The following is a 27,178-nucleotide window of genomic DNA, read 5'->3' as shown; positions in this document are numbered from 1 at the left end:
GAAATGATTAGCATTTCAGTCGCGTCGGTTCAGCATGTGTCCTGTTGCCTAGTAGGCACAGGGTTCCCCATGGGCTCCGACAACATGTTCCATGCGTGATGGCATCGACACTTATAAGGCGCGAATGGCCTCCTGTGGTACAGCCATCCATGCTGTATTCACCTAGTTCCGAAGTTCATCTGTGGTGGTTGGCATTGGATCACAGCATGTCGTTTCACCATATCGCACATATTTTCGATTGGGGATAAGTAGGATGATCTGGCGAGCCAGGGCAAAATACTGACATTTTGTGACACCAAGAAGATGACGTATTCGTGCAGTGTCTTGCTAAAAATTGGCCTCTGGACTGCTGTGCACAGTTGATGCGTGATTTGTGCTTACACCCAACAGCACCCCACACTATAAGGCCTTAAGTTGACGCTGTATGTCTTGTGTGAACGCACTCGCTGTGATGCCGCTCCCTCTGTCTGCAGCGAACCAAAATGCATCCCACATTTTCAAACAAACAGAATTTGTATTCGTCCAAAAACACTGTCTGATGGCATTCCTGTCTCCAGTGACACCATTGCCGTCTACCATGTTTTTACAAATTCGTCAAAGACGCGCACGTAACCCATGCAGCAATGAACGGCGACGGACTGTCACCCCTCAGAGTGTACAATGTGTTCCACTGTTCCATTGTTGTGCCAGAGTCAAGGACGACGCAGGTCTGTCATGCAGTGCCACCAGGATGAGGTGTCGATCTTCTCAGGGAGTGGTCTGAGTGGTGCGACCTGACACATCTCGCCGTCTTCTACGGCCTTCCATGGACCATTCGGCACACACCCATTGAACTGCCGAAATACTTCGACCCATACGAGCAGCAATCTCCTGGATGGATGCACCACATTTTCTCACACCAAAAGTTGTCCTCATGAAGACACTAGTTTGACGATGCGGTCCGCGCGTACGTGTGCGAGGCATCCTGCACTTCTGCTCAAGTCACACTGATCCATTACCTTCAGTTTACGAGGACAACGAGAGCCGTAGGCACATGTAGAATTTGGGAGTGCGATTTCGTTCCTGACGTCAACGCAATTTTCTTGAAATTTATGAAAAGTTGATTTACTTAAAAATAATGATTATTAGAAAGCCGAAAACAAGCTTATCTATGAGGAGGTCTGAAGATAATTGTACACTTATACTCAAGTAGAATCAAGAACGCCTATATTGACTTTTACGAAATGTGGTACACAGCAGATAGTCTACTTTTGCGAAAAGGTTTACAGCCAAATTAACTGGCGTTAAATCACTCAACTCCACATTTCAAGCTCTACCGAATGCCGTTAATATACCATCGCTCCATTGAAAACATCGCACTTGCTTCATTATCTCGATGATAATATAATTAGGAGTATTAGCCATGCAACAGGTTTACATGCCCCTGTGCCTTATGTCATTTGCCGGAAACTCGTTTCGATGTCTTGAACAATTCACAAAATAAAAGAAGTGGAATTCACCCTGTACAATAGGTCTTACCAGTGGTTCGACAATCGTGTAACCATTCAAAAGCGCGTCTTTCCGCATACTGAGGAATAATAAGTTGCATTTGCACATCTTGTGCCCTACTCTAAATCCCTTCAGTGAATGTCAGTCGTCTACACTCCCTCCTACATTTGCCGCAGTTTTCTTGCGATTTGACTTTTCTGTATACAGGGTGTCGACCAAGTCCAGCTATCATTTCAGAAACATTATAACTTGGGAAATATTAGGTGCAGAGAATCGAGGTTGGTTAAAAATCATTTAACAGTTCTCAAAACATTTTTCCTTTGTCCTTCGTTGCAGATTTGTCTTGGGCTGCCTCGAAATAGCGACAGACCAGGAGATGCAGAATACAAATCTGTGACAACGGTAGAGCCGAATTGTCGACGCCAATATCGCAGGGCACCAACGACAAAAACAAACAGAGTAAGGTGGTTCAGAATCTTCGAAAAGACCGGCAATGTCAATGACGTTCCTCGAAATGGAAGTGTGCCCCTTTGCCTCAGACACGTGTGACAGAGTGCAAGCTGCATTCCACCGCAGCCCCGAGAAATCAATTCGGCGTGCACCACGCGAATGGCAGGACACAAGGCGAACTGTCCATTGATTGTTACATAAGTGGTTACGCCTATAAAGCCGGACCGATAGCAGTCTCGTACGCATGATCACTCCTCGCGAATCCCAACTGTCTGAATGCCGTCTTCCCGTAACGTTAACTATCTCTGTAGGATTTGTCGAAGAAAAGTTTTCTTACATCGTTAAACATCTAGTATTTATTCACAGAAAACATTTTGCTAGCTAGCAGAACACTTCTGCACTTACAGGACGCTATAGACCCATCCAGAACATAAGTAAAATCATCCCGTAGCATGCAATGAATCAGACATAATCTAGCATCCCCAAGTACTGTAGCACTCGTAAGAGTTTATATATTGTTATTGTTTCTGGCGAATGATTCGCATTTGGAGAAAACGTTCATTGATAGACGCCGAAAATCACATTTAAATACACTGTCACTCAGGTCTGCGATCATTCTTAATACCGTTTCATGTCAATATGTTTTAACTTATGACAAATTAATACACAAACATCGCGTCTTTATATTTGATCAAGCACATGTCTTTGCTTACAAAGTGCAAATAGTCTAAGCACTGCAGCCAAACGACCGTCCTCTTGATATACTCATTCGTATGGTCCTAGCTAGCCTGAGTACCTTAAAAAGTCCAATGTTCCACATTTATGGACATGTGAATCGCCACAACTTTAGTATTTGGAGCTTCGGAAGCCCACACAACAGACGTGAGCTGCGCAGTGGCCGTGCGGTTAGAGGCGCCATGATCCGGATTGCGAGGCCCCTCCCACCGGAGGTTCGAGTTTTCCCTCGGGTATGGGTGTAAGTGTTGTTCTTAGCATCAGGTATTTTAAGTAGCGTTTAACTCTAGGGACCGATGACCTCAGCAGTTTCGTCCTTTAGGAATTCACGCACATTTGAACAGATGTGAACACGTCCGTTAAAACCCGGATGTTAATGTACAGTGTGGCCTCATGCACGATAGGATGATAGGGGCATTTTCCTTCGCAGAGAATGCAATAACCGGAAATGTTTACCTAGACATGCTTGAACAGTTGCAACGGCGCGGTTATTTCCTCGTTCTACAGAAAGCATCCACTTACGTTTCGGTGGTTCCTTCTTTAGCAGTCATGTTACGCGCCTTTCCTGTTTAAAAAAAGTGTAATGTTCTCGGCTAGAAAAATCTGTAGTGGAAACTAGCTGGGCTACACATTTCTACCAGTCCCATTAAAATGTTTTTCAGTATCAGGTTAGCTGAGCGCTTTAGCTTGCGAAAAACGTCAGTGAGTGTTGTGAATTGTTTGATACAAAACACCTCGAAGCCGTTGCTAACCTTAAGTTACAGTTTCGTCATTCATGCGCAGTAACGCTCATTCGAAATAGCCAGCTTACGGTAACTAACCAAACCCGTTACCAAAAGAATTAACAGATTGTCTGTGACAGAATGCTCGCTCAGATGTTACACAATTTGATCACTGCGAATGCTCAGTTTGCGTTCGAGCCTTGTATAACACCCGAATTGACGTTATTCAAAAGTCCCAGTTTACATGTTAAAATCGGAATTTCAAGTGTTCGTCTTTTTCACACGGTGGCGTCCACTTTGCGGCACTTCACGGTTAAGTTTTAGCCATTATTCGGTAAAATTTTCACGTCTATTCAGAGCTCCTTATATTCGTGTTCGAACTTGATAACGGGTAGATCGGAACTAAACTTAGGTTCACAAAGCACTTCCCTTAGCCTACAAAATACACGCGAATGTACTGACGTCTGATTGCCTGATATACATCGTAACGAATCCGATTTGAGTATTAACCGCGCAGTCCTGTATCTTTTACTTTTACCAATCACAACTTTTATGAACAATTTACTAAATGAAAAAAATTAGAAAATCCACAATTATCAACATAACTCCTTCTTTAAATTAAAAAATTATGGTGAAGTCTTACTTGTTTCCCCAGTCGCATAAACTGACTAAGTGCGCTTCACAACTTCCTCTTAATATAATTCTCCCTCTTTGTACACAGTTCTCACGCTAACGTATACTCAGTCAGTAAACATAACAATATTCATTCATTTAATACTTCGCATTCACACCATCATTCACACTAATACTAAACAAATTAGCGATAATTAAAAAATTAGCTATAATCATAATAATTACAATTCTCTTTCGTAAATAGGTAGTATTAACTACTCGATAATCTCATAGTCCGTAACATGCTGACACCTTTCAGACACAGTAGAAACTACTTGCAGCTAGCTACTGGATCTGAGCACACCTCTCTTGCGAGAGATGACTTATATACATATCAAAAGAAGTTTTGCATCACCCCGGCTCTCAGAACGCCTGAAGATATACGTTGACTGTGGATATTGTATCACAGACACAGTCCCTTTGACAGTTCAGAGATGTCACTAACCCCGCCCAAAGATGCAAAGAACCATGCATGCGCAGCACCTATTAGACGGAGGGGGTCCGACAGCCGAAAAATTCCAGTCATTCCACAAGGAACGAGGAACACGGCTCGTGTTGTCTGTAGTTCAACCATGACTAGACGGTCAATACCGCGCTTCGATCGCGTTCGCATTGTTACCTTGCGCCAGGAAGTGCTTTCAACAAGGAAAGTTCCAGGCGTCTCGAAGTGAACCAAAGCGATGTTGTTCGGACGTTGAGGAGACACAGAGAGAGACAAGAACGGTCGATGACATGCCTCGCTCAGGCCGCCCAAGGGCTACTACTTCAGTGGATAACCACTACCTACGGATTATGGCTCGGAGGAACCCAGATAGCAATGCCACCATGTTAAATAATGCTTTTCGTGCAGGCACAGGACGTCGTGTTATGACTCAGACTGTGCACAATAGGCTGCATGATGCTCAACTTCACTCCCGACGTCCATGGAGAGATCCATCTTTGCAACCACGACTCCATGGACCGCTCAGGATTCGCATCACGTTCTCTTCACCGATGAGTGTCGCATATGCCTTCAACCAGTTTGGAAGCAACCCTGTCAATCTGAACGCCTTAGACACACTGTCCAGCGAGAGCAGCAAGGTGGAGGTTCCGCTCTGGTTTGGGATGGCATTATGTGGGGTCCATGTACCCCGCTGTTGGTCATGGAAGGCGCCGTAACGGCTTTACAATACGTGAATGTCATTCTCCGACCGGAAGCGCAACCATATCGGCAGCATATTGGCAACGCATTCGTCTTGATGGACGACAATTCGCGCCCCCATCGTGCACATCTTATGAATGACTTTCTCGGGATCTGTTGCCGTCTTGAGTAACTACTCACTGCTTGCAGAAATATGAATTGCAGCTGCAACAGTTTAATTTTTTTAGTTTTTCTATGATAATGACAATAAGTCAATTAATGTAGCTGCAGTGAATTTATGAAATCGCTTCTCTCATTTATAAAAATCTTGAACAGTGGGGTCATGCCTCTTGCGATACATGTGTCTCGATTTCAAATGCTATGATTCATTGATGGTGTTACGTGTGTTTGTAGCTCTGCCGGAGGATGGCCCAGTGATCACGGGCGCGCGGGCCCGCTACCACGTGGGCGACACGGTGCACCTTAACTGCACTTCCGGCCGTTCCAGGCCTCCGGCGGAGCTCACGTGGTTCGTCAACGGCGAACAGGTACAGTAAACCACATGATCAGCACGGTAGAGTACACACGACGCTCCTAAGCACGCACATTATAGAACGCAAGTACTCATAAGGTCACAAAGTACGAAACATGTAAAAGAAGGCAGTATTTTTTCTGTCATGCTCCTTTTAAAGATGTGCCCCTAATGCAAATAACAACATACGGCAAGCAGAAGATTAGAACCACATGACATCCCACAATCTCTGACAGACACGTCATGTATCTTGGAGTCTACCTTGACATACTAAATAATCGCTATCTACAAGCCTTGACGAAGAAAAAGTTACTGCGACAAATACAAGGGTGACTACACGGATGAAGAGATGCTGCAGTTATTCACATCCACCTTCATCAGAGTAACCTCCGAACAGTCTACCACTTCCTTAGTAGGTAGACAAACGCCACAATGTAAATATTATACTTCACAGAAAGGCAACTACTGCAAAGCCACCTCAGACTACTGCGACACAAATTAAGAAAATTATGAAGCAGACAATGTAATACCTTTGCTCCGACGCATAGACGACACGACAAAACCTCTGAAGAAAAATCCCCTACGAATAAAAGATATCATGCCTATAATAGTACTGCAAAACGCGATATTCAGGGACTATGAAGTAGTAGACGATTTACAACGATATATGACATGCCTGCTCACAATGCACTCCACCCACCATCCCGACATTCACGTCATGAATTTCGACTACCAGGCTATTCTGTTCAACCCTCATGTGCATCTCAAACTAACACAAACTACTCAAATCACTACAACAGCTGTGCTGTATTGATCAACCCATGGGCGACCAGTAATAGCTGCTTTACATGCAGTTACAAGCTATAAACCACTGGTATATTGTTCGCCGGGAAAATTTTAAAATTCACGCTGGTATCTTGTTAGTATGTAAGTTTTGTCCCTATTAGAAAAATGAAAGACTATTTGATATGGTCATTAATACTCATACTGATAGGAAAACTCAACAGAAAGAACGTCTGTGGAGTATCTATTGTATTCAAAATACCTTCTAATGTGGTAGGATAAACGGAATGTCAAACTTCGGCATTCACCTTGCGATGGGGCGGTAAATAAGTGTGCTTTTAGCGTTGGTGCATTAGTACACTGTTCCACACCCACGTATTAGTTATACTTTTTGAATTAATATTCATGACTACAGTTTATGCTACGAAACAAAATTAGGCGATTATTCTAGCAAATTCAGTTTTCCACGACACAGTTCAGTCACCATTTATTGGCGTTGTCCTTTTCTTTCACACAATGAAATTAGCAATGCTGAGACTGTTTACAGTTTTACTTTAATGATAATTTGACTCCGAGCCCCCAATACCAGTAATGTAGGCTGCTATAAACGAAAATTACTCACTCAATTCGAACAGAACCACAAGTCCCACTGTCGTCTTTGTTCTAGCAGTTTTGGCGCGAAATCACAGATCGTCACATGTTCACTTACCCCAATGTATACCTCGTAATTCGTACTCACACAAATAATCGTAGCACTTCCAGTTCGCCAAATATATGCATGCACACTTGCACTATTAAACAATACTCTCTGTCGAAATGAACCGGCGCGAAAAAAAAAGAAAATGCTTACTCAAACGACCACAAAGGCCACCCAAAAGTGGGGCTTACTCCCCACCCTCCGGCTCCCCAACTGACCAACGACTGACCAATGACTGACCCCTGGCCAAGATGGCCGCTCGCTTATATAGGTTCGGGTGTCTACCCCCATGGTTATGCAAGGGCCGATCTCACCAGTTAAGGGCGCGGCGTCAGCCGATCGGTCTCAGGCGCTACAGATATGGACAGTGCGGCTGGTCCCGGCGGAGGTTCGAGTCCTCCCTCGGGCATGGGTGTGTGTGTTTGTCCTTAGGATAATTTAGGTTAAGTAGTGTGTAAGCTTAAGGACTGATGACCTTAGCAGTTAAGTCCCATTTCACAAATATTTGAACATTTTTGAACCAGTTATTGTTACAAATTTTGATACATACAGCCCTCGACAGAAATAAGTACACCATCGGAACCGAGCTAAAAAGTACATCTTATTTACTATGTTACATTAATTTCTAGGATTATTCTGTCACCCGTAAATCAAGTTTTTAGTTTTTGCAGAATTTCGCCACTTAGCGCAAATTTGTTTGTTTATATATGTGCTGTAAAGTTTTAACATAGAGCTGCATATAACACCTTTTTTAGACATAATCTATAGCGATCTACACAATGCGCTGCTCAAAATCTTCATATCTATAATAATTAATTAATTAATTAGGGGCGATGAATGTTAATAATAATTTGCAAACAATGAAAACTATTGCAAGTTAAGTGTATAGTATAACTTAACTAGTTTAAAATATGTGTGATGCCACCCAAAATATTACATAGTGCCGTTCTTTACGTCATGTATTTTCTATTGAATTTTATGAACAATTTTTCATCAAACTTTGTTTATTTCTCTATGGGCTTAATTATTTATGAATCTTAACATATGATTACGGCACTTGGTCCACTATGACGAAACGTTTTAATGAGTGCTCGCTTATCCCTATAAGTTGTTATTTACTATTTTTATTAATCTTTCAGTATTCGTGATATTAACCGATTTTGAGGTTTCTATAACTTTTGCGTCTCGTGACTTGAAATAAAGATCGATCTTTCTGAAGGTGCATATTGCTGACCACAATACACTGGCGCATCGCTCTTCACCGTAAGTTACATAGTTTTCGCATAATGCGCGAAAAAACCAAACAATGCCCCAAGCTGTGGGCCACGTGGCCGCCCGGCGGTGGAGACATCCCACCGACCGTTGCAAATCTCTTTCGGGCGCGCCACGCGATTCCGCGAATCGCGCACCATGTTGCGCGCTCGCTCTCCACAAAGCAATCCTTGCATACTAGACCTATTAATCTAGTGACGGGGGTTTGTAGCGTCACAACCTCCAGTCCAGTTACCTCCAGCCTTTAGAAACTAGGATAACCGATCAAATCGCGGTGCAGATACTAATCATCGAACATACCGCAACGGAAATGAATTCTATTGCACAGGTGCCAGAAAGTCGCTTGTAGGAAACTGGTGGTTTGTTTTAGCGTCAGTTAGGGGTGATTTGCCTGTGTCAGAAATTACCTTTATTCCTGATCAACTAGTCGCAACACCTCAATAACCAAGCAGTGAAAGTATTACCAAAACATCAGGTGGGAAGGTACGGTCGCCTTAACACAACAACTCTGTAAAGTCATTGGAAATACGGTCACATGGGGAGAAAAGTAGGAAAATCGTTACGTATAAAAAGGGAAAATTATTATACTCCTGTACATCTTCGAGTATCACTTCAGAAACTTGCTTCTCTTCTAGCTACCGAACCCTGTAGCAAACACTGATAAAAGTGAGAGGTAAGGATATGACCTGTCGGAAAATGGATACCTGGTGATACTTCAAATCGATCCAAAGTCATTACAAGACGTAATAATGTACTCAAACGCGTTTGACATCGTGCCCCACTGCAGACTGTTAACGAAGGTACGGGCATGGAGAATAGACTGCCAGATATGCGACTAGCCCAATGATTTCTTAACTAACAGAAACCAGTATGTTATACTCGACGGCTAGAGTTCGTCAGTTAGTTATAGAGTTATAGTCAGTAACACCCAGGGAAGTGTCATAGGACCGCTGCTAATTTCTATATGCATAAATGATCTGGTGGACGAGGTAAGCAGCAATCTGCTACTGATTGCTGACGATTCTCTGGTATACGGAGAGGTGTCTCCGTTGAGTGACTACAGGAGGATACAAGACGACATAGAGAAAAGTTCTAGTTCGTGTGATGAATGGCAGCTGGCTGTAAATGTAGACAAATGTAAGTTATTGCATATTTGGAAAAACAAACCCGCTCATGCAGTATGCTGCTTGCCTGGATCACGTTGGTCTAGGCGTAACGTTTCTAAGCGATATGAAAGGAAGTATGGATTCTAGTACGGAAGGCGATTGGTCCACTTCGGTTTATTGGAAGAATTTTGGGTGAAGTGTGGTTCTTCTGCGAAGGAGACAGCAAATAGGACGCCAGATTTGCTACCGGTAGGTTCCCTGGTGGGAAAGCGATATTCATTTCGGTGAACGCTATTGAGAAAATTTAGAGAACCGGCATCTGAAGCTGACTGAAGCAACGATTCTACTGCCGCTAACGTAAATGTCGCTTAAGAACCACGAAGATAAAAGAAACTATAGCTCGCACGGATGTATGTAGACGTTTTTCCCTCTCTCCGTTCGCGAGTGGAACAGGAAGGAAATTACCGGTAGTGGTGCAGCGTATCCTTCGCCGCGCACCGTACGGTGGCTTGTGGAGTGGGTATGTAGATGTGGGTGCAGATTGATTCCGGGATAGACGACCACAATTTTTTCGGAAGACAATTTTACAGCTCAGTAAACAAGAACTACCTGAAACTTTCCTGAAACTTTTAAAATCATAAATAAACAAAAGTCGATCTCATTTACAAAGCGATACCAAATTTCAGACTAGCTAAAATTTTTTAAAAGGTATATAACACTTGGCCATCTTACCCGAGAATAGGGGTTATATGGGCAAACATGTGTGGATGGATGGTCAGAGGACAAAACACTTTATAATCAAAGAGAAAATTAAAAAAAAGAACTCTTTAATGTCTTGATTTAAAAAATGTTTTATCATCATATTAACTGTAGATAAATTATAACTTAAACAGAACCTCATTTTTAAAAATCATTATACAATTGCTGAATTTTCTAAACATTTTTATTAACACTCTGGAATATAGTATATTATATAGAAAATTATTAGAAACTGACAGAAATATACAGTTAGTTGAATCTAACACTAAGCCTACTTTATGAAAAGAAATATTTATTTTTTTGATTTGCATTACCACACGGATGGCACACTTCAACATACAAAGTTCAGGACTGATGTAACCAACGCTCGCACCTGACTGACTGAATCCAGTCACAGGTTTTGTCTGCTTCTCAATACTCTTCCCCGCATCCAACGCACTCGTCTGCTTCATCAAGAAGTCCGTCACGTGACTCTCTCATATAGTGAACGTCCCTGACGACTATGAACTGTCTGAAGTATCTTTAACATTGCTCACCCGAGTCTTTTTTCGCTTTTTCTTCCAATAGTCCTAGTTTTTTTCCTTTTGCGTCAAGTTTCAGCTTTAAGTTTTTAATATTGTCTTTGGACGTCAAGTTTGTGGCTTTAATTTTTCTAGGCTTGGGAGTGTAAGCATAGGCTTCAGCGACCATTCTTCTAGGCTGTTGACCACATCGCCAATATATAAAATCGTCCCATGTTTCGGCCACTGTTGGAGGCGAACTTCCTCAGGTGTTATGTGCTGAGCTAAGTGTGTTTATTTGAGGTTCAGGTCTAGAAGGCAAGGGTGAAATATTGTTCAGAATTTCTGTGGGGTGATTTGGTTCGTTTCATTTGAAATCACAGGACAAACAGACCTATCGTCTGGTCTTTTAGAAGGTCCTGGTAGAGTTGACGTTCTTCTTTCAGGAGATTTTTGGCCATATTCGTCTGCTACAGCAAAGTTAGTGGATCTAGTTGTGGACTGATGCTTGGTAACAGAACTCTTTTAGTGGATTTCTGGCTAGATGACTCGATGATATCTGCTCTAGTAGGGAGACATGGCAAAGGTGATGAGTTCTTTCATGGAGTGTTTCGCCAGATACGTTGATGTTTTCATTTCCCGTAACTCTATCTGAATCACTTATGAAAGCGTAATCTGGAATTTCTTAGTGGTAGATTCCCATTGCTTTGAATCCAGAAACGGCTTTCACTGGTGTTGCAACTTTTCCTTGCAACTTTTCCCCAACAATCTTGTAATATCTCGCTAAACTGCAATCTCCTAGGTTCCGATATGGGTGATTCATTTGCCGTTTTTCAGTGGCGTTGTAAAAGTGAAGCTTTAAAGATCTGAGGACAGGTCGACCCTGCGGCCGCAGATAATCGGTAGTATGGCTGGGAAGGGACATTATAATGATATTATTCCGCTCGGAAAACTCCAACATCTGTACCGAGATAAGTGTTCCAAAGGGATTTCAGGACACAAAATAATCCCCTAGCTAGTCGAAATAGATCTCAACATTAACGGAGATAGATTTCTTTGATATGACCTCTTTACTTCCCGGTGGCATGTTGTCTTTCCATTCCTTGTCTTTGTTAACTCCCTTCATGACAGCATAAGGAGGAAGAAAAATCGCTTCTGCATTGTAGCATGCAAGTACTGTGATAGTGTCTCCTTTTTCTGACGAAGTAATCATATGAACTATTTCTGATCCCTTTGCAGTTACAAAACTACATGGTCAGTTATTCAACTGAAGGCCTGTTTCATCTATGTTAAATAAACTCTCCAGTTTATGGAGCAAATCATCTTTTTCGATTAGGGTCGAAATTAAGTTGAAATATTCTTTGACTTCATCACGATTCATTTCCTGGACTATGGCAAAATAATCGTCTTCAGATTTTCACACACTTAGATCTGGATGTAGAGATAAGAACAATTGTAGCCAATCGTAACCCGATTTCCCTTTTTAAGTATTAAATTTATGTTTTAGTCCAAGCTGCACAGCAAAGTCATAAGCTAGGCTTCGTACACGGTCCCTCGTTAAAGGAAAACATGGGTAACCATTTTTTTATGTGGTCGACAAGTCGTAACTCATTATGTGTACTGAAACAAGAACTAGGGCCCATTGGAATTTTGGAATCCCAATCGGTCTTTAGTTTTTCTCTCAAGAAATTCCCAGGGAATCTTAAACTCTAAAGAAGCTTTTCTCACAGAATAACCGTCGTTGTTTACTTTACTAATAGCACTTTTAAGGTCTTCTTCTTCCTATGATCCCGTAGAAGAGCCAGCATTTCGAATGTACTTATTTAGGATCTGTAAAAGAAATAACGATGCAATCAAAATGTAATACATAACACGTTTATGGTATGGTCGTCCATCACGATGATAGTATGGTCGTTTCCCCCGGTCTGACTGCTTACGGCGTAAGTTACGTTTAAATCGACAAGTTGTGACATACTACATAATTTCATGATATACTAAAAACTAAAATTGAAAAAAAGTCATCTGGAGCACTAACAATAATCCATGTTACTAACGAGCTAACACTTGACCGGCAGCGCTATACCGCAGATCATGGAAGAACTAAAGGCGCTGGTATCTCTCCCATAAGACCGTCTATACCGGGTTTTCACCAGAACATGTCTGATCTGACAGACTGAAGTAAGCACAAACAAAAACAACAGGAATGAGATCCATCATAGCTTAGCTCCGTCTTTCCAAGAACAAAAGGAAACATCAAGGCTTACCGATGGCAAACGAACGCCGCAGCTGCGCCCACTTCTCTTGTCTGCCAGTGCTCCATTCTCTCTCGACGTACTCTGCCGCGAGGAACACACCACGAGTGAGATCTGACCGTCGTTCTTACAGGGGCAAGAAAGAATCCATTAAATATGGAACTGACTCTATCTTTCATAATTTTACAGTCCTCTTCTGAAACTATGGCCCACTCTGTCAGCTTGGACCGGGTGATCAAAAAGTCAGTATAAATTTGAAAACTGAATAAATCACGGAATAATGTAGATAGAGAGGTAAAACATGGCACACATGCTTGGAATAACAAGGGATTTTATTAGAACCAAAAAAAAGAAGGTCACAAAATATCCGACAGATGGCGCTTCATCTGATCAGACTAGCAATAATTAGCACAACAGAGTAAGACAAAGCAAAGATAATATTCTTTACAGGAACCATCATTCCTCAACAGTGGCTGTAGTCGAGGAATAATGTTGTGAACAGAACTGTAAAGCATGTCCGGAGTTATGGTGAGGCATTGGCGTCGGATGTTGTCTTTCAGCATCCTTAGAGATGTCGGTCGACCACGATATACTTGGGACTCCAGGTAACCCCAAAGCCAATAATCGCACGCACTGAGGTCTGGGGACATGGGAGGCCAAGCATGACAAAAGGCGGCTGAGCTCACGATCATCACCAAACGACGCGCGCAAGAGATCTTTCACGCATCTAGCAACATGAAGTGGAGCGCCATCCTGCATAAACATCGTACATTCCTACAGGTGTTTATCAGCCAGACTGGGGATGATGCGATTCTGTAACATTTCGGCGTACCTCACACCCATCACGCTAGAAGTTTTGCTGTCCAGCGCCATCTGTCGGACATTTTGTAAACTTTGTTCTTTTTTTTGTTCTAATAAAATCCCATGTCATTCCAAGCATGTGTGTAAATTTTTACCTCTCTATCTACATTATTAAGTTTTCAAATTTATAATGACTTTTTGATCACCCGGTAAGTTGTTTGGGACGCTTCCCATTGGGGATCTAAACCTTAGGAAGACACTCCTAAAGCAAGCATATCAATTGCTTCGGACTTTGAAGAGAACACCTTTGACGCGACTGGTTTCCGCAGGCGAATTCCAGCGTGCTGGTGGGCCCCGAGGTGGTCGGCCCGGCTGACGCGGAAGGCCTGGTGTCGGCACGGCTGGGGCTCCATTTCCGGTCGCAGGCGGCGCACTTCCGGCACGGCGGCTCGATGAAGCTCAAGTGCCTGGCGACGGTGGCCACCGTCTACTGGCGCAGCAACGAGGAGAGCGTGCGCGGAGACAAGCAGCAAAGGGCGCGCGTCATGGAGAGCCGGGGCGCAGCCGCCGCCGCCCGCGGGCCCGCCGCCTGCGCGCTCTGCACGCTGCCTGCAGGTGGGTCTCGCTCAAGGTCAGGGTCAAGGTCAGGGCCAAGGTCAGGGTCAAGGTCAGGGTCAGCGTTAATCTCTGGGTCCCACTAGCACACAGTCTTACGAGGAAGGCTCGACTTGCAATTTGAATGGCCCTCTGCACTAAGAAATCAAGACTGCGTTCCATAGGGTTCAACTATGGACCAAACCCTGTTTCTATCATAAATTAGTGCTTATTCACATTGCAATCTTTCTGCATGCTTCATTAGTCCTTACTACAGATGACATACATATAAGGGTGAAAAAATAACATGTGTCTGTGCTGAAAGTGTCTCTCTTCGAATATGTGGAAAAGAACTCAAAGTCAAGGTGAAGGCCATACTCCCACTTTGGACCACTGGAACAGTATTCCTTTTACGAGAGAAATTCCACTTCTATGGCGATGGGCACTTTGCAGTTAGAGTAATCGATCCTGTGTACCACAGGGTTCAATTGTGGAGCCAGTGTTATTTCTAACGCACTCGTAAATTAATGTTTATTCACAGTGTAGTCTTTGTGCAAATGATATAAGTATTTGATCCAACGGTAGTATTAGTACGTTTACTGAAATGGTGTCCAATGATATATTCCCAAAAATTGTAAATGGGGACCCTTTTGTTCTTTCCTGATCTGAAACACTTTTTGATCTGTTTGTTTGGTTCGTCAATCGTCTTTACTCCGTGTTTGGGCAACATATCGCCAATTTTGACCGTCACCGTGAGAACGTATGGCAGAAACGTTGTACGCCGACATTTCTTCTTCTGATGTGTCACTTCGCCGAGTTTTATGTTTCGTGACACTTCTTATGCAAGTGGTGGAGTACCCCTCAGGACCCCGGGTGTTGCACCAAGCGTCTGAATTCCTGTCTTGCACGTGACGATCGTGTTAATCATGACTCTACACAAGCTGCGTAAGAAGTTTCACGAAATATAATAGTCGAGAAAGTGACAAATCAAATGAAGAAATGACTGGTACAAGTGTTAATTTGTTTCTTGGTACTAGAGAAACGTGAGATATTCTTGCCTGTTCATTATTGCTACTTGTTTCTTCTTTGTTCTTTCCATTTTAACAAACCAGCGATGCTCCTAGCGAACATAAACATACCCAAAGCCTTGCAGACAAACAAAAATTACGCTAAGCGAAATGTAGTGTGAGGAGGGCTATACGAGAGGCGTTCAATGAATTCGAAAGTAAAGTTCTATGTACTGACTTGGCAGAAAATCCTAAGAAATTTTGGTCTTATGTCACAGCGGTAGGTGGATCAACACAAAATGTCCATATACTCTGTGACCAAAATGGTACTGAAACAGAGGGTGAGAGACTAAAGGCCGAAATACTAATTGTCTTCATCCAAAGCTGCTTCACAGAGGAAGACTTCACTGTAGTTCCTTCTCTAGATTGTCGCACAGATGACAAAATGGTAGATATCGAAATAGACGACAGAGGGATAGAGAAACAATTAAAATCGCTCAAAAGAGGAAAGGCCGCTGGACCTCATGGGATACCAGTTCGATTTCACACAGAGTACGCGAAGGAACTTGCTCCCCTTCTTGGAGCGGTGTACTGTAGGTCTCTAGAAGAACGAAGCGTTCCAAAGGATTGGAAAAGGGCACAGGTCATCCCCGTTTTCAAGAAGGGACGTCGAACAGATGTGCAGAACTATAGACCTATATCTCTTAACGTTGATCAGTTGTAGAATTTTGGAACACGTATTATGTTCGAGTATAATGACTTTTCTGGAGACTAGAAATCTACTCTGTAGGAATCAGCATGGGTTTCGAAAAAGACGATCGTGTGAAACCCAGCTCGCGCCATTCGTTCACGAGGCTCAGAGGGCCTTAGACACGGGTTCACAGGTAGATGACGTGTTTCTTGACTTTCGCAAGGCGTTTGACACAGTTCCCCACAGTCGTTTAATGAACAAAGTAAGAGCATACGGACTATCAGACCAATTGTGTGATTGGATTGAGGAGTTCCTAGATAACAGAACGCAGCATGTCATTCTCAATGGAGAGAAGTCTTCCGAAGTAAGAGTGATTTCAGGTGTGCCGCAGGGGAGTGTCATAGGACCGTTGCTATTCACAATATACATAAATGACCTGATGGATGACATCGGAAGTTCACTGAGGCTTTTTGCAGATGATGCTGTGGTGTATCGAGAGGTTGCAACAATGAAAAATTGTACTGAAATGCAGGAGGATCTGCAGCGAATTGACGCATGGTGCAGGGAATGGCAATTGAATCTCAATGTAGACAAGTGTAATGTGCTGCGAATACATAGAAAGATAGATCCCTTATCATTTAGCTACAAAATAGCAGGTCAGCAACTGGAAGCAGTTAATTCCATAAATTATCTGGGAGTACGCATTAGGAGTGATTTAAAATGGAATGATCATAGAAAATTGATCGTCGATAAAGCAGATGCCAGACTGAGATTCATTGGCAGAATCCTAAGGAAATGCAATCCGAAAACAAAGGAAGTAGGTTACAGTACGCTTGTTCGTCCACTGCTTGAATACTGCTCAACAGTGTGGGGTCCGTACCAGATAGGGTTGATAGAAGAGATAGAGAAGATCCAACGGAGAGCAGCGCGCTTCTTTATAGCATCATTTAGTAATCGCGAAAGCGTTACGGCGATGTCAGATAAACCCCAGTAGAAGAATCTGCAGGAGAGAAGCTCAGTAGCTCGGTACGGGCTTTTGTTGAAGTTTCGAGAACACACCTTCACCGAAGAGTCAAGCAGTATATTGCTCCCCCCTACGTATATCTCGCGCAGAGACCATGAAGATAAAATCAGAGAGATTTGAGCCCACACAGAAGCATACCGACCATCCTTCTTTCCACGAACAATACGAGACTGGAATAGAAGGGAGAACCGATAGAGGTACTCAGGGTACCCTCCGCCACACACCGTCAGGTGGCTTGCGGAGTATGGATGTAGATGTAGATGTAGAACTGTTTCTATTATGTAAAATTAATTTGAGGATTTAAACAAAGTGAAACTAAATTGAACGCATCAAAATGACAAAGAGAAAATTGCTGGAAAAATCTAAATCTGAGAATTTATAGCGTGCTGGTAGAAATCTTACTATGGTAAAAATAATTTTTACTCTGTATTAGAATAGTGGTATCGCAGCAGACAGAAATAAAGAATCTAACTTGGCTTTTTCTTCTTTTTTTAAATAAAGATTATTGAAATGAACCCTATCTTTCAGTTCGCATCTTTTTCTCACTTATAAATCATATCAGTGATCGTAATGAGCGAAACCTTTTCAAAATCTCAATTTTGTCGATCATACTACCATGGAATGCAGTCTACAGTCTCTATAATTTAATTAGATGACATTTAGGCACTACTAACGCATGAAACTAGAGTTTTGTGTAAAAAGCTTTATACGATTTCTTCACAGATTTAGCACTCTCTTGGTATAGCGTAATGAACTTATAAAATCTTCTGCGTTTTCCCGAATTGTCACGGCTGGCCGGCGCGGTTCTAGGCGCTTCAATCTGGAACCGCGTGGCCGCCACGGTCGCAGGTTCGAATCCTGCCTCGGGCATGGATGTGTGTGATGTCCTTAGGTTAGTTAGGTTTAAGTAGTTTTAAGTTCTAGGGGACTGATGACCTCAGATGTTAAGTCCCATAGTGCTCAGAGCCATTTGAACCATTTTTTGTTCATTCTTCCCCTGGAAAGTGGCAAGAAAGAAAGTGTCTTGTCGAAAGCTCCTCTCTTTGCCTATCAAAGGAATAGAATGATTCTCTGCTACTTCGCAATATTTCTGACTATATTCTGTAGAAATGCAAATGGTCGTTGCCTATCAACAAAACATGTAGGGCAGAACAAGAGCTGTTGTTCACCTATACTCCACCGCAGTTATGCCACACGCTGCTCCTACCAACAAACACCTCCGATCAGAATGCCATACAATAAATTTCTCCGGACATGTTGTATTTGTCAAATGAACCAGCACTTGTCCCACTCTCCAATAATCACGAGCCCTGTTACATAGCCTTTCATCAGTACAGTTAATGATTAGTTATTATTTTGATCTCCACCGACATTTAGATGATTCTTTGTTAAGCGCTGTCACATTTGTTTCAATATTGCTGACTGAAGCCATAGTTCGTTTAGGCGTCTGCTTTTACTTTGGACAGCGCACCATTAACGAACATGTCCAGCAGTAATCATTATAAATTGCAAAAACAATGCAAAACATTACAACTGTTCATAACTTCCCCTCTCAATGCTTATTAGAGGTGGCGCGAACAGTGCTTGAGGTCCTTTATCTAAGAAAAATGGTAGTAGAACAGTACAATTCTGACCACGAAGACCATTCTGTTATTTTGAAAACTCCAGTTTTCTGCACAAACGTTTACTTTCATGTGATAGAAAGGAAATTACTAAAAGGTTTCGTAAAAACATCCGGAAAAGTAATATTCTTCTATACGAGGTGTCTGTACTTTCGCACATGTCCGAAAGAACAATCGCCACCCATATAGATTATGGCGGAACCGGTTTAAAGTATTTCGTGACTTTAATTACTTATAAATGATATTTCAGTGCGATCAAAAAATATATAAAACCAGTTATCTATTGTCAGCATAAGAATTCGTTTGATGTCAAAAATGATTGTCCCAGCTAATATTTGTCAACCTTCAAAAGAAATCTCCACCTGACGTTGTGTAGAAATGTTGTCTGTAAAGTCGTGTGAGTGGCACTAAATTGCACATCATTTATCAGATTTTACACAAATGTTACTTAAGATGGAAGCACTTTTCTCTAGCAAAAGGAACATTTAGTCACAAAATATTGTCCGCGCACAATTCTGACGTACGTCTCCTATCAAAATATTTTACGTAAATCGTCCGAAATAATTAAGCTTCATACATCAGCAAATAAGAAATTGATATTACGTAACGTGCTGTGAGCACATTTATTTCCATTCATTTACATTAACAACATTTATGTTTGTTAAAATTCTCGATTCAAAACTGCCGCGGAAATATTTTTGCTAAGATGGCGGCAGACAGACGATAGTCAATTTGTCTATTATTCTCGAGTCCTTTTATATCAAGTTAATATATTCAGATAAAAGTATTTGAACGTTTTGTTCTCTATTCTTTAGCATTTATAATTATTCTCAATGAAAACTAATAGCGGAGCTGAAAATTAACACTTAAAAACATTAATTAGATTGGATTACAATTGAAATAAGTACAAATCCACGTCTAGACAATAGCGACTCTATTTTTCAAATAATAATTAACAAAATAGTTACATTTTTTCTCTTTACAGACCTCACACGTCTCACGTCCGAACAGTTCATCGGTTAGCACAGGAAGAACAACTTAACCATAATTATCACAGATAACAAAAAAAAAATTATAATTGTCGTTGTCTACGAATGTAGTTCTCTGATAATAGTTTTAATTCACACAGAAATCAAATTATTACAGAAATAATTAAATAATCATCGTCATTTTTACACGATACAGTCTTTTTTATACGTAGTATCGATAATATTTGTTGAAGTTTGTACACTTAGTTCATTTTAACATCTTGTGGCTAGAACATCGTGTCGTGGATATTAAAAGATACATATGCGCCATGAAAGACAGATGATCATCCAGTGCAGGAAGCTCTTCACCAAACCTTGTGTGGGAAATCGCGTGATGCGACAAGCAAAAACAGTAAAAAGGGCTAGGGGGTGCTAATATGGTAGTGTGCGCCGAGTGGGAATTTGTACTGAGAGGATCAGCCTGATTGGGTCGTCAGTGCAGCTTTGTCTTGACCACTGTTCCAAGGTGGCGTAGATGGTTAGCATAACTGCCTAGTAAGCATAAGACCCAGATTTGTCGCCAATGACTTCTTTCATTGCCCGAATGTGGCAGAGATCGGAATTTCTCCTTTCTGGCTTTTAATATTCTTTTATTCATGAAGGCAGTCAAATGAAAACCGAATAGCAGCCACAATGGGTCTCTATTCAAAAGTAATCAGGTATTTATCCCATTCGGAGACCAGACGATTAATTCGTGTTTCGCTGAACGCGGTCGGCTGCTGACAGATCCACAAAAGCACACACTCTTGCACATCCTTGTCAGACTGAAACCGACTTCCACAAGTGTCTTTTTTGAGAACTCGAAAGACAAGAAAATCACACGGTAAATGATCCGAGCTGTACGGAGGTCGTTGCAGTATTTCTCAGCACATCCCTGAAGAGTAGACTTCGACCGATTGGCAGTTTTCGAAGCAGAAGCTGTCGTGCAGCTGTTGAAGATTGCGTCCAACAGCTTTCCTAGACGTTTTGATTTTATGGCGTGTAGCAGTTTCAGAAAAGTGTCTTCATAACACTACGAGTTGATTGTAGTTCCATGTTCAAGGAACGCAACGGACCTAGGGCCCCTGCAGTCCTAGGTCATCATGATCTTACGTGGTGGCACCATATCGAGCCAGAAGTCAAACGGTCAAGCCAACAGTGGAAGCATCACACATCCCCTCCCCTCCCCCCCCCCCCCCAAACAAATCAGAAGCTGTTAACACAAGTTGCGGGCAACGGCCTTGCCCCAATGGATACACTGGGTCCCGTCAGATCACCGAAGTTAAGCGCTGCTGGGCGTGGCCGGCACTTGGATGGGTGACCGTCCGGGCTGCCATACACTGTTGCCATTTTTCGTGGTGCACTCAGCCTCGTGATGCCCATCGAGGGGCTACTCGACCAAATAGTAGCGGCTCCTATCAAAGAAAACCATCATAACAACTGGGAGAGTGGTGTGCTGACCACACGTCCCTCCTATCCGCATCCTCGTCGGAGGATGAGACGGCGGTCGGATGGTTCCGATGTGCCGCTTGTGGCCTGAAGCCCGAGTGCTTTTTGTTAACCCAAGTTGCGACAAGGTCGTGATGACCTCCTAATTCAACTACAGGAGCCCTCTGTTAGTGGATTTCCAAATCAGTGCACAGCGCTATAAAAACAATTTGCAGAATCTGCAACATGCCATAAAGTCAAAATGTCCTGGAATGCTATCTGACAGAATCATCAGGTTGCACGATTATTCCCGCTCCCAAAATGCCAATCCGACGAAGGCTCCACTTCAGCGTTTCGGTTGCAAAACTCTGTAAAATCCTCATTACTGTGCGAATCGCTTAGAATATGATTTGTAAGGCTTTGGCGGCCTGGTGAAATACATCCATCAGCGTCGGTTTCAGCCGTTGTGGATCTGTCGGCAGCCTACCGCGTTCTACGAAATAGGACTTGACTGACTTATTTCCCAGAGAGATAAATATCTTAACATTACATTTCAATGGAACCACTGCGTGCGGTCACGTTATTGCGGGTGTTTGCTTTTCATTTGACTGCCACTCAAGTTAAGTTTAGCCAATGCAAAAAGAAGCCTCCACAGTGAATTAAACAAATGCATGCTCTTAATACTCATGTACTCCATTAGGAGACACCATCTTCACGAAAATAAGTCAGTTGTCACACAGATGTCAAACTGTTGTGTACATAGTTCCGCGTAGTCAGCACGTACACAACTTTCCCTCTAGAGCGCGCCCCGCTAAGCACTACAGCGCAGGCGCAGAGCTCGTCCGTCTCCGCACTATGAGATGGCGCTGTCTTAGAGACGGACCAAATTCTGCTTCCGCAGATCCGCGTATTAATATGTAATGCAGCCAATGAGATTGCTGCTAACGCAGAACCTTTTCTCCTCGCGGATCACACTCGCGCAGCCATACCTGAACTCTCGAGGTATTATAACGAGTGTACAGACCTCCGATTAGTCAGTCTGCATCAGTCTGCATTAGTCAAGTTTCAGTCCGCGCCTAATAAGATTATCATATTCTTGTACATAGCCAAGAAGATAAATGTATAGACACTTTGTCAAGTATCAGACACATAACGTACCAAGACCAAAGGAACTTCCGATTATCGTTTGTAAATAGCATCCAGAATCAAGTTAAGTAAGGTTTATGATTTTTGTTATTTTAATAAATGTGTGTGAAAATTAATCAAGTTCTGTTTAAAGTTGGTCACCGTCAATCTGTTACTCTAAGCGTGCAAGTAGCATTTCTATCGTCTGACCGAACGGCAGAAGATAAACACGCCACGATAAGACCACGAGACATATTGCTGGCACTCGCCTACTTCGTTAGAGCGACAAGTCAAATAATCTGATGCTGTGTGTACCGAAGGTCTTACAGTATGCACACCACACAAACGTTTCAAGAATGACTTGTTTTTGTAATGTCTGCGGACTCGTGCATTGCAGCGTTGATAGCCTGCTAATTATGATAGCGCTTTGCTACTGTGCTCAAGCAACAGTAAAGCAAATTTCATCGCAGGTTGGACTCAAAGTGTCCTGACTCTCTGTTGTGTTCCAGTGTGGCTGACGATGGCGCTGGTGCTGACACCTTGCGGGACATGCTGCAGGTAGCGCCCGCAACTGCTCTGAGCGCCGCCGATGGATTCACCGAGCAACAGCCGCGACAAACGGCCACTGGCGGTTACGGACAGCCACCAGTGACGTCACCGGCAAAGTGTTCGACAGTAAGCGCGGAGTGTGTCCGGGAATAAACTTCCACACTGTGACTTGCTGCTGTCGAAAACAGAAACGAAAGTGTTTATTAACTAGCTTCTTACTTCCTAATACATGTGGATGTGCAGTTTTATTTACGCGGAAGTGCTGTGTGCAGAACTTCTTATATTACGAGACGCGGATGTATTTATTCCCTGTTGAAAACTGCTAGGAAAAAAGTCAAGAGTGTTCTTATCACTGTGTCTCACTTGTTAAATGAGGCCACTGCTACGTTCAAAAGACACTCGCAATAATTCGCACTGTGTTTATAAGCGAGTGAACGTTCTACATTTCGTACCTGGATAGACGCTACATTTCTTTATCCAAACACATCAGGGACAATCCAAGCAACTCAAGTGCATCAATTTCTTGAATCTATTGTGGCGAATTCACTCAACTCTTAATGAATTTCGCATATGAAATAAACGCTGTCAAATCTGTGGTAGAGCGTATTCGTTAGTGATGATTATCACTGAGGTACCGAGAAACATATACGAGCATCACTTCTACTGCTTTCGAAGGAGAGCTCGTGCGCCTTTCAGAAGTGTCAAAACAACATTGTGTCAGATAATATCGAAATCCATGTCAAGCATCATAAATCCTTTCTCATAACAGCGAAGTTTATTTTAAGCTTACAAAAAAAGTGAAATTTTTTTCACTATCAGAGCTCACAGAAGGCAATGACTAATAACTGTGTCTGTACGAGCTGAATAAGAATCTGCTGTACAATACAGCGTTATAATGTTAAATTCTAAATGCTTTTTAAACATTTGTTTTAGAAAAGCTCTAACGAACGATATCTTCTCCCACTATATCCTGCAAAAAAGTGCTTTCTGTTTACTAATTTCATATTATAATTTCATGAGTAAACAAGTGAGCTTATACCCCTTTCTCAAAAAAGTGGCCCATAACATTTAATTTTATGGTGGTCATTACCAAGCGTTTTAAAGAGTTCAAATAAAGTTTTGAAAGTATATGAGCAGACTGTAAGTTCAACAAATTTATTTAGGTCTGTGAAAGGAAAAGACTATTTTTGAGAGAAGATAGTGGTAGAGAATAAGTTCCAAGAAGACAGATGTAAGTACGACGTTGATAAAGCGGTGGGAAACTTACTCTGCGTTTAACACTTGCTTCCTCGTTCGAAACAGTCATCTTACAGAAACAGCAATGGCGTGTTAACAAAGATCGGAAGCCATTTCCAATGTGAGGCGGTACAGAAAATCAGAAACTACAAACAACTCATAAAAAATCATCAGGCACAGCCTCAGGAAGAATACTATATGGTTTCCGAAAGTGTATGAATACGAACAAAAATTAGCATTCTACCTTCCGAATGAAATAACGAGGCGAAATAAAGATTCAGAGTAACTTTTCTACCACAAAAGTGAAGCAAAAAAAGTATTCGGCAGAAAACTGACTAATTTCCTAATTCTTTTAACGAAAGTAAAATACTATTATTGATTGTTATGTAGCTCTCTTCCGTCTTCAATGAACTAAAATCTATAGAGAACTTTATTTCAACTTTTGACAACCCGTTATTCGACAATCTCCTGATTAAAGCTTCGATTACACCATGAACCCAAACCCTTTTAGCGTATCCCACCAAGCAAGAGGCTCTGGGTTCCCCGTTTCTGATTTACCGGTACTTGCATCTGATGGCAGTTTCTATTACCAAACTACACAAGAGAGAACTTTGATTGAATTTCTGACCGTGCATTAGAGGGAGGAAGATCTAAAACACTCTTCAGAATCTGGGTTTTCTACGGTTTCTCTAATATTCTTGTGCAGAATACTGGGATTATTCTTTCGCAACGACGTAGCCAATTTCCTTTCTCATATTTGTTCCATCCGATGTGTGCTCAGTCTTTGACCTTTTTCGATAAAATTCTTTTTTAAAAAAATTTCTCTTTGCGTTGTTCTGAGGAAGATAACACAAGAAACCGACGATTCGATCGGACAATAGGTACCTGAGTGAATATCTGCTACGTAGGGTAGATAAAATTAGTTGTTGAACAGGCAATAGTGACAGCTGCGACATGAAGTCATGCAGGAGGACTGCGACCCTTATGCGGATATTCATCACGTCTTTTCCACCACTTTTTGTCCGCTCTCCTGTTGTTTAAATTTTATTTATTTACGTGTTTAGGGGTAGCCCATCATCAAAAGAGCAGCTAGAAGAACTTAATATAGAGTATCGTGTCACATGATACGAATCTAAACATGGCCACCAATGTTAAGATTTTAGTCATATTCGCGTGTTTTCCTGTAGTTTCTGGGTTCCATAATTATAAACGCTTAGGGGTGGGGGCGATGCGTAAAAATTACCTTTAACCCCGGTGGAATTTTTTGGGAGTCGGTTTCCATCCAATTACGTCAACGAAAGACAGTGACCGACTAGCGGACACGAATATGGCACTATGAAATACATACAAATTACTTTTAGTCCCGGTAGAATTTTATTGGAAGCCAGTTTTCAACCAAATTAGATCATCGCTAGGTAGTGATGAGTAGCATCTACAAATGTGCCACTGTAAAATCCAAACCTTGGGAGCTGAGGATGTAACTATGTAAACAGTGTCTTTAGTTATATCGCAGACAGAAAAAGTTTATGTTGTGAGTTCGTAAGCAGGGTAGTACGGCAGACACGTAACAATTTAACATCCATTGCTAATCAGTGTGGAACATCTGAAGTACTGGAATGACTTGAGTCAGTATTACATTGACACTGTAATTTTCAGTTTAGGTTTGTCACTGACTCATTCACACTCAAAGATAAATAGATTCGTTTCACTACCGTTTCCTTGTTTTCATTCCATAACAATAGCATCTAGTATGACTAGAAAGTGTGGCCGTTCAGCACTTGACAGCTGTAACATTAACGCACAACTTGCTGTGTACTGCAGAAGTGGTACGGAAGATAAATCCTGTCATAAACACATACACGGCATTCTTATTAGATTTTACATATCCATGGAGCGTATTTTTAGACGAATGTCATGTTATCTGACATCGGACAGATGCAAAAGAAATGAGCTTGTAATAAATACCAATGGAGCGAAAGTATTTATTATGCTTTTAATGCCTAAATTGTCAAAATCCTCTGCACTTCTGCTGAAAAAAATGATTAGCAGACGGTTGCATTTTTCCTTTAATCAAAATTCAATAAAATAGTTTAGCCGTAAAAAGAACAAGAAGATAAAACGTGAAATAAGTTCATGAGACCATAACTATGCTTTATTTTCCTATACCAATATCTATCTCGAGGCTTCTAGCCTCATAATCAGATGTACCTGATACATTTACATCCAGTCGGTGTGTCGAGTTCATCTAAGGATCATTTCTTGCTGATGTCAACTGTCCTGAGTACCATGAACTCTCAAACCATGGACACGCCACATACGAAGCGGCATCCTCAGCGACTCGTTGCAGAATTGTACGTTTTTAAAGACAACTGATGCCAGCAAGATGTGGTCCTAAGAAGAGCACCGCACATCGAATGGATGTTCATGTGTTAGGTATATCTGATTATGAAGCTAGAACTCTATAATAAAACGAAGAGTATTAATTGCAGTCTGAGGCAATTTCTTTTTCCCAAATTAATCGTGCGAATTTGTTCTCCATTGTTCCACCAAAAATGCATATTTTAAATAAGGAGTAAAGCTACGTTTATTAGCTCCGCCATGGCATTCAGTATGAAACCGGCATTCTCATATTTTTCTCCTTTGTTTCTTATCATTCATCAATCATCTGGCTGGTGTGATGCATCCATTCACTAATTTCTCTAGAGCACAGAGCACCACTTACGCCTAACTTCCTTATATAATCTCTGTCTTCCACTACAACTTTTACCCTCCACAACTCCTTGCTCAATATGTGTCCTGTCATTCTATCCCTTCTTTTTGTCAATGCTTATATATTTCTCCTTGCCAGTTCAGCAGAGAATCTCCTATTATCTTTCGAACATCCTTCTGTGATACCATATGTCTTATTTCCCTGTGTTCTCACAGTTCGTGATTCATTTTATTTCCAAGCTGTGTTCCAGACGTGTATTGTCAGACCTAAGGCTTATATACCACTAGACAGCGTTT

General features: G+C 41.9%; 1 protein-coding gene across 1 annotated transcript in view; it reads left to right on the top strand.

Moving 5' to 3' along the window:
- The window catches only part of LOC126278810 (uncharacterized), a 277,270-nt gene that overhangs the window by 180,108 nt on the left and 69,984 nt on the right, over window positions 1-27,178 (top strand). The window contains exons 4-5 of the mRNA XM_049979084.1: window positions 5,602-5,735; window positions 14,219-14,469. Coding sequence (XP_049835041.1) covers window positions 5,602-5,735; window positions 14,219-14,469 — 385 coding nt within the window. The remainder of the gene's footprint in view (window positions 1-5,601; window positions 5,736-14,218; window positions 14,470-27,178) is intronic.

The sequence above is a fragment of the Schistocerca gregaria genome, chromosome 6 (genome assembly GCF_023897955.1).
Source record: "Schistocerca gregaria isolate iqSchGreg1 chromosome 6, iqSchGreg1.2, whole genome shotgun sequence".
Classification (NCBI taxonomy): domain Eukaryota; kingdom Metazoa; phylum Arthropoda; class Insecta; order Orthoptera; family Acrididae; genus Schistocerca; species Schistocerca gregaria.
This window is presented reverse-complemented; position numbering and strand designations above follow the sequence as displayed.